The following is a 9,252-nucleotide window of genomic DNA, read 5'->3' on the forward strand; positions in this document are numbered from 1 at the left end:
GTTGATCAGTAGTTCTTGTGGGGTAACAACGCTTTGTTTTTAATATAGATATATAAATATTTTATTATTTTTTTATTTTTGGTTTTAATAAATGTTAATTGTACTTTAAAATGTGTTGTTTTCATATTAATACTAAATAGATCATAATAGTTCTATATTTTATAACATATATTAATAGATGGGCAAAACGTTTTCTAATTTTTTTTGGCTTCACGGTTTATTCCACTTATATCAGGGTAGGCGTAAGGAACCTAGTGTATTGCTTATTGAAGGGCTGAAATTAATGAACCTACAATCGTCACGTTTATAGACATTGGCTGTGCCGCTGTGCCACGAAGGCATTACAACGGGTAAGCCCGTACGATACGAACGAACGAACGAACGGGTAAGATAAGTCTTATTATTGAATATTTTAAGCATTTTAAGATCGCCATATAGTGATTAATCCATCTTTCCACTTTCAGTTTTTCACTTTATAGTATTAAAATAAATAAATTAAAATTTATTTTTGTATATGCACATTAAATAATGCTTAGCATATATAAATATTAAATTAAATTACTTTTTTTTAAAGTTAACAAACTTATTATATTGTCATCCTATAGCTTTCATTGTTACGTTCCAAGCTAGTGATAGTACGAAGCGATGTTGTTGTTAGCGTTTATTGAAGAGAAAGAAGCTTATCTCGTATCATAATACAATATTGTTTTCTTTTAATCAATAGTAGCATTGCTAGAGATACACTGGAAGTTTTGTTTTAATTGATAATAATGAGAGATTACAGTTAATTATTTTCAATGAATTGTCCTTTTTTGGAGAACTTCGTGGCAAGGCAAGGGGTAGTATCATTGTAATACGATGGGTTTGGGTTCATCTGTTACTCGATTTGGAAATTAATTATTTTTACTAGTAACAAGATAAAACGCGGCGTTGGGCACGCAATGTCTCGAAAAATATACTAGTAGCATTGCATGAATAAGGGAGAGGATGCAGCAGTCCTTTCAAAAATATTATTATTAATTTATACACCTAACTTTAAATTTCTGATTATTGTTTTTTTATCTCATGTGGATAAACATAGTATAATATTTGAAATTATATATTTTTTTTATTTTATCCATAAAACACAATTCATACTTAAAAGGGAAACCGAAGAAGATACCCTTAAACACTGTATGTTACGTAATTATGTATATATTTATTTGTATACATAAACATAAGAAAATGGGACTGTCTCACAAATTTCGACATAGTAGCGACCGCACACTCCTTCCGTCGTCATCAATGACTCAAGGTGGACCCGCCGTCCTGTCTGCATACCTACGACCTGCGCATGAGTACGAACACACAATTATGGGAATATTAAATTAGCGAACCATAGCTAACTTTTTTTGTGAGTTAATTATTGACAGTATTTTTCTAAAATAGTGTATATTTTTTACGCCTTCTTTTATAACTTCGGAAGTGCCGGTTGGACTGCAGATGTGGTGACTATGCACTATATATAAGTAAATTGTTTTCTTCTTCAGCTTCACGTTCTATCCCGCGTGGAGCAGGGTAGGTTAAGGGCGCTTAATATTAACTCCAATTTCCACCGGATTCCGAAAGCATTGCGTGTTGCGAGGCGGAATTCAACGTCCAGCTTTGCCTTGACACCAGAACAACGTAATTTAAATATTAAATAATTTATTTCCTTGATTGGGAATGGAATCACACACAACCACGTTTACAGTCACACTCTAGAGCCCCAACGCCACAACTCACTAGTAAATTGTTCATAATTAAAATATACATTTAAAAAAATGTACTGAATTGTGTATATCCTTCAATATTCGTGAATATTTACATGTTCATTCACATCGACGTTCTTCTATAATATTATTTCATAGAACATCTACTAATAATATTAGTTTCGGTATAACACATTGACTTCTTTTACGTGGTCACCCTAATCTCATTTATTTAAAGTTTAAAATAAAAATGATGATAAGCTTAACGTAAAATAAAAACAATATTTTGGTAATTGTTTATAATGCCCGGACTGTTTAATTATATGAATATTTATTATCAAATTACTAAAATAATAATGTGGATAACATTATTTCATTATACGAACCTGAGGTAAATACTGTTAATCCTATTACTGTTATCCTAGGTTTTACAGCGACGCCGGAGGGGAGGAAAGTCTCAACTGTGTCTTTGAAAAATCACGCATCATCTATTTGAAAGGAGGGTTTCAGTGGTAAGGCTTCGGCTTGCAGGAATCGAACCTAGGCTCCCGGTCGTCGAACGGGTGTGCATCCCATTTATCGCTTGGTCCATAACCCATAATATATACATTTCAACTGATGATATATAATCCAGAAAGCAAATTTGTGATTTTTATCTTAAACTATATTATAAATGAAACTTTGTATTCAGAGGCGCATCTAAAGATAATTTGTGAGGGACAGCTGAATTTTAGCTTTGCAAAAATATGTTCCTGTAAATGTTATTTTTTACCCATCGCCGCCCATTTTATTGTGGTTTCTCAATAGTATATTTAGCATTGTAAAATAAAAACAAGCTTTTTGTTTAAAGAAATAATTTTATAAGACATGAAAAGAACAACACAAATATTACTGTGTTAAGCATATGACAAATTTAATTTGTACCTATATTGAAATAATTTATTATATTTTTTTAACGTTAAATGCCTTCGAATCTTTATTTATTCTGAATTGATAAGAAAATGATACCATGAATATATTTTTATATTTCAGCTCATTTACCATCTGTATAAATGTTTGTTTTTTATTACTTCGTTTATATTTATTAACATAAACCAGTAGGTAGCGCAGTTCTCTACTATCATTATTTATTTTCTTATAAACAATTATAATATTGCGCAGCAAAATTCAATTCCCATATTCATGAGTGAAACTGTATAGGCACCAATGTGTGAAAAATTAGTTTAAAAAATAATAATTTATTTACCCCCGCCAACTTACAATATAGCTTTACACAAGAGCACATGACAAGCCTATCTCGTTTACACGCTTGCGAAAGCTTGCTTAGCGTATTGAACTATGAATAATACTGTTAATTAAGGTCAATAAATATTAAATCTATAATATAACTAGTGGACCCGGACGCGGCTACGCCTGCTTCAACTATAAGAATATTTATTAAATATATTCATGAAATTATTTTCAATTCTAAATAGAATTAGTAAGAAAATATAAGCTCAAATAATCAAAAAGAATAATAAGTAGATACACATTATTAGAAAAAATTATCTGAGTTATTGAAATGAACTAACAAAAGGATTAAAAGTAACTAAAGGATAGGTATTCTTAATATTAGAAAAAGTACCTAAAGTTTTCCGTACGTGCGTACATAGATATCGACTCTACGAAATAACTAAACATTTCTCTCTATTAAGTAGGATAATTTTAGCGGGCAATATCAAATAAAATAAGAAGAGAATCAAAGTATATTTTAAATTAATTATAAACAACAAATAAAGTTCGAAAATGTATGAAAATTTATAAAACCGTCAACGTCATCTGCCCGTTCGCGTCGGTCATACTGTGCCGCCCGCTAGGTGGCTAGGTCATTTGGAATCAGTGACATCTCCTTAATTATTTATTAATATGTTATACAGTAAAATATAATTTCAATCTAGATAAAATGCTAAAAGTGACTATTATATTTATTTTCATAAGGATGAATATCAAAACGTCGCGGTAGCTGTCGCGTAGCAACGACGTTGTTATTAACATGGCAGAATAAATTGCATGTCAAATTAGAATGTACTTTAAAATATATTAGTATATATGTGTAATGTAATGTTATATAGCCTATAGCACTTCTGAAGAATGCAGCTTTCATACAAAACAAAAACAATGAAAATCGGACCAGTAGATCCAGAGATCTTAGCGTTCAAACAAACAAACAAACAAACAAACAAACAAACTCTTCCGCTTTATTATATTAGTATAGATATATTTATAGAAATAAATAATCTAACTCCTATATGCAAATTATTCTTTTTTCTTTGACATTAAATTTTATTATCTGTATTAATTAAAATACGTATTAATCTGTGGCAGTCGCAATCCGCAATAAATAAATTTTAAATGACAGAAGATATCGCTGATTATAAACATGATAATAGGATCTAAATTCATAAAAGAATACTTGCTTAAAATAAAAAATAATTCAGAAAACAAATTGAATGCAGATACTGTATACTGACTGTATTAAGACAAGGAATATGTTATAAATTACTTGTCTGTGTTTGGAACAGTCAAAACAAAATGATTTTACGAATATTCTTACTTTATACAATTCTGTATGGTATATATTGCAAAACTTGTAATTTTAATGTAAAAATTGAACAAAAACTTTATAATGAAGGATTTCACAGGTTTGCCTTTGATATTTTTAACATAACATTTCAAGTAAACAATATGAGAACTGTCCAAATTTCAATATATTTTCTTGATTTTTTTATTGTAATAAAATGTTTCTATGTAAATATTACATAAATTCTGATCTTTACTATTATTAAATATTTTTATTATCTTATGGAAACAAAACCAGCAAATCTATAAAGTTTTATATTACAAGTGATATTTAAAAATATAACTATAAAAACAGTGTGAAATTCATATTACAAATGTTAATTTTTGTATCATTTATATTATTTCAGAAACCTAACTTACCACATAGATTTTGCAAGTAATGATGTTGAGGAAAGATCAGTGTATAAATATTGTGATGTAGGCGTAGAACAAACGCTACCAGCTGGAGTTTATGCTGGTGAAGATGAAATGAAAGAACATTCGTGTAAGAATTCTGTAAGTTTTGTTAGCCTCACGCTGTATCTTGCATATATCAGGATAGACTAACTTAAGCCATTCCATTCCCCAAGAACAGCCTAGTGTTAACTAGTTGTGGTACTCAACACCATACTCTATCTTGGTACTTTAAATTAAAACAATTCACTCCTCCAGAGTCTGAATTAAATCTGCAACCACATTGAGAGCCTGGTGCTTTGTTGCTCTGCCACAACAGATATGTGATTTCATAGAAAACCTGTTTCAGTAAATTTAAAATAATATGTATAAATATAATAAGGCACGTGGGGACAGTGATAGCATAGGGCTGTGGGAGCACAATCCTCATTTGAGAGGATGAATCATTTTCATTCTCCACCAAGCACTAATAAGTGCTGTTTGATATTCATGAAATTTTAGTTTGGTCTTATTAGAATACAAGTAAAATAAATTAGCCACTAACAGTCTAGTTTCTGTAGAATAAGTACATTTAAAACTATAATTTCTTTTCCCTCTTCTTAGCAGAATTACTGCCCCAAAAATGGAAATTTCTTATAGTATTTACTCAATACATTTTAATTTTATTTGTTGTTTTACTAAATTTGCTTGAATATTTGAATAAACCACACTTTTACACATTTCAGATAAAAACAGTATTCATAACACCAGTTGATATTGAAGTTAATGCAAAGGATAGTAGTCCCATAGTATTACAAATATATAGTAAAGTTATAGATAGTAAATCAAGTTTCTCTATACCTATCCATGCAAGATACCATGAACCTGCAAGAGGTGGAGGGTGAGGGAATTTAATACTTAACTTTTTTAACTCTATCATGAATGCAACAGGGTAGGGAATGCATACGAAACCTACTTAAGATACTCCGCTTCCCACTTTCTTGCCGTTTAAAGGCATTGTGTGTTGAGTGTAGTCTAAACACTGAAATTTAAATAATCTATTCCTCTCAATGGAAAGCAGAGACAATACTGTTTACAGCCAGATGCTGTGCTGCTTTGCTTAGGCTTTGCACTTAATATTTTCTTACTATTTAGAAAATATTAAGTACAAAGGTTCCCTATGCTAACCCTGCTATGTGTGCAATACAGATCTGACGCTGAATGTACTCTTCTCCAAGTCTGTCCCTGGAATAACTTGTATCAAAAAATACAGAATGTATCTGAGTCCTCAGATCAGCACAATCATTTTCATCTCATTCAGACAAATTCTATGACTTCCTTATTTGAGTTACTGCTGGATATTGTGTCTCTTTGGCACTGGCTAGAATTGCGAGCGTCATCCTCTCTATCATCTCTGCTGAGGCATTTGATGATCCAAAAAAAACAGAACTTTATTTATTAGGTACATTATGTAAACTTTGTTAATAAATATAAAGTACTACTCTTTTTATATGTGGTTAAGAAAAAAAAAATTAAGCTTACACATTTACTTGTTGTAATATAATTTTATTTTTAATTTCAGAATGGTCAATAACATAATACCACCACCTAAACTATATTTAAAATGTCCAAATGATAACTTATTTCAATGTGAAGACTATTCACCTGAGAAACATGTAAACACATTTTGCAATAAAAAAATGTCAAAAGAATTATGCAAATGGAAACTTGTACCAGCCTTTATGGTAATATTTTAAAAATTTTATTTGTAATATTATAGAATGTATGTAAATTATTCATATTTGCCGCTCTGATAAAACAAAGTTCAGTATTGAAATCTATTGTTTGAAATCAAAATATCCACGCTTGAGACCAGTCGTTCTTGACCAGTTGCACAGTAGCACAAGAGTGAGATTGTAATCGTAACAGGTTGTGGATTCGATTCCTCGATTTTCATTTCCTTACTCTGGTAACGAGGCATAGCGCGGTGTTAAATTACGCCACTTATTTCACAATGCCTTCAGAATGCGGCGGGAACTAGGGATCAGAAGTGTCTTAATGTCAAGGGAACACTTCACACTAGGTTCCCACGTTTCCTCTGTTCACCCAAAGCATTAAGGTAAAAAAAGATCTGTAAAGCTAAAAAATCTAGTGTGTACACTAAATTGACTGCCTATGCCACTTTTTAATATATGGTTTGGAAGAAGATATTAAAAAACTTTATTGGAACTTAAGGAAATGATACAACTCATTAATGTTGGGTATTGGATACTTCAGTAAATAAAATTAAGCTGTTATAGTAGTCTGACTGTAAACACGATGGTTGTGGGGGCAATCCATTTAGGGGATTGATTATTTAATTTATTTTCATTTACTCGGTCTGTTAGAGGAAGCGCGGCGTTAAGATCCGCCACACCACGCAATGTTTTGAAAATTCGGCCTTTATTGGGGAAACGAGTTTCTACTCCATCTATACTAATGCGGGAAAAAGCGTTTTTTTTACTAATTTAACTAGGAATTACATATAAATAACACTAAATATAAATTTAATAATTTCTCTATTCATTTTTTCTAGGTCACAGATAAGTTAATTTGGGAAGTACCAGTCGGGAACTTAGACCATTATTATATAGTGGCATGGATCACTTCTATAGTTATAATACTAGCCTCTTTATATCTTATAAAGAATTTGCACGAACACAATTTTAAAGTCGAATCTTTAATTGTTGATAAAACACTTGATGAATTTAGAAAAAAGAAGCTTAAATAACAGTTGTAGATACAAGAGTCTATAATATAAACAGTATTATATTTGAGTAATAATAAATTATAATTTCGATACTATACTTAAAAAAATGGACTCATAAATATATGAATTACTTATGTAAATATATATGGAATAAATTGTGTTAATTATTTTTCTTAGTTTTATTTTACCGTAATTTATATTACATATAAATTAAAAAAAAACTCGTTATCACAAAATAAAAGGCCCGTTCTTACATTGGCCTTCCTGAAGTAACTAGTGATGTAACCATACGACTCGATACTTAATACGATAAATAGATTCAAGTTCGCATGAGTATTTGATCAATTTGAATTTTTTATTATAATATATTTACAAAAAACATTGAGATAAAGTAAATCTTTGCTCAGCAGGCAGCATCAGCTGATGAAATTCAATAATTAATTGGTCTTAACTAATATTTAAATAAATAGAACAGGCCAAGTGTGAGTATAAATATATTTTTACTTTTCTTATTTTATCATGTTAGTCTTTTTATTTTATTATAAGTATAGATTTGTATGACGTACCTACTGCATAGAAAATTAGACTAACATGGCGAACAACGTATTCACTCGTTTCAAAATAAAAAAATCAGCTTCACGCTTTATCCCGCACACAGCAGTGTCAAGTGTGTGACCCCAGTGTTAAGACACTCCGTTCCCCATATTCTGCCTAATTCTGGAGGCATTGCGTGTTGAGTGGCAGAACTTAACGCCGAGTGTTGCCTTGACCACATAGCGAAGATATGAAAATAAAGAAATATATCGTTTCCTAGAGTGGAAATCGAACCGGTACCTGCTGCATCACACACTTGTATCCCTGTGCCACGACTGGCCTCAAATATCAGTATTTTACACCATCTATATTATTTTCTTTCTGGTTCTAGCGCCATCTACATGACTAGTAAGAAAGCAACACGAATAGTGTAATACCTGTAGTTCTATGACTAACTAGTGACATCTTTGACTTGAAATATAAACTTTTATTATTTCCTTTTTATACTTTCTTATAAGATTATTTAAGATTTTTCTATTTTGTCTTGCAGTATTAAACATCTTCTATTCTAAAAAAAATATACATTATAAGAAATATGGCTACTAAATGAATAAATCATATTACATTTTCATTCTAAATTAGCATAAAGCTTTGCAGTGCGCTTTGAGTTAAATTGTCGTTTGACCACAAAGCGCAGACTGGGGTCCGATGCCCCCGGATTAGAGATCGTTACCGGAGCCAATTACCCTCGAGCCTTGCGGTTCCGGCAGACGGAACACCGCTGACTGACGCGTGCGGTAACGACGGCAACGGTGGTAACGGCGGTAACGATCTCAGATACGTTGCATTGTTACATTTAATCGTAAGCTGCATTATGTTGCAACTACTTATTTTACTAAAAACTATAGAGTACATCTTATATTTTTCATTTTTATTTATTTCATTTGCTAGCATGAAAGTAAAAAATAAGAAAGAAGAAATAATTGAGTTAGGAATACGGTGAAAGGTTCCGGAGGTCCGTCCGGGTCGCTACGACCGACGCCGCGGCGCACAGATATGGATTTAAGATTAACGAGGGCACGCAGCGCGGCGGCGCGCGGCCGGGGGCCGGGGGGGCGCGCGGGGCGGGCGGGGCGGCCGGCGTGTTTACGTGCGGGTGCAGGGCGTGCAGGCGGCGCGGATCGATGCTGGGCGGGGCGCGGCGGCGGGGCGCGCGGGGGCGGGGCGAGTCGGGCCGCCAGTCCGCCT

At 32.3% G+C, this 9,252-nt stretch overlaps 1 protein-coding gene across 1 annotated transcript; it reads left to right on the top strand.

Annotated features, from left to right (window-relative positions):
- Window positions 1-4,089: 4,089 nt before the first annotated feature.
- PIG-X (Phosphatidylinositol glycan anchor biosynthesis class X) lies at window positions 4,090-7,638 on the top strand. Its single transcript, XM_085194261.1, has 5 exons — window positions 4,090-4,411; window positions 4,697-4,844; window positions 5,468-5,622; window positions 6,304-6,466; window positions 7,297-7,638. The coding sequence occupies exons 1-5, from the start codon at window positions 4,302-4,304 to the stop codon at window positions 7,489-7,491; spliced, it is 771 nt and encodes a 256-aa protein (XP_085050387.1). The 5' UTR covers window positions 4,090-4,301; the 3' UTR covers window positions 7,492-7,638.
- Window positions 7,639-9,252: the final 1,614 nt, after the last annotated feature.

The sequence above is a fragment of the Heliconius melpomene genome, chromosome 12 (assembly GCF_056956725.1).
Source record: "Heliconius melpomene rosina isolate 202511_hmr_F chromosome 12, ASM5695672v1, whole genome shotgun sequence".
In the NCBI taxonomy this organism is placed as follows: domain Eukaryota; kingdom Metazoa; phylum Arthropoda; class Insecta; order Lepidoptera; family Nymphalidae; genus Heliconius; species Heliconius melpomene.

Coding starts and splice junctions, on each gene's coding strand:
- PIG-X (XM_085194261.1), top strand. CDS start 4,302: ATGATTTTACGAATATTCTTACTTTATACAATTCTGTATGGTATATAT. Junction 4,845..5,467: donor AACATTCGTGTAAGAATTCT/GTAAGTTTTGTT, acceptor TACACATTTCAG/ATAAAAACAGTATTCATAAC. Junction 5,623..6,303: donor GAACCTGCAAGAGGTGGAGG/GTGAGGGAATTT, acceptor TTTTAATTTCAG/AATGGTCAATAACATAATAC.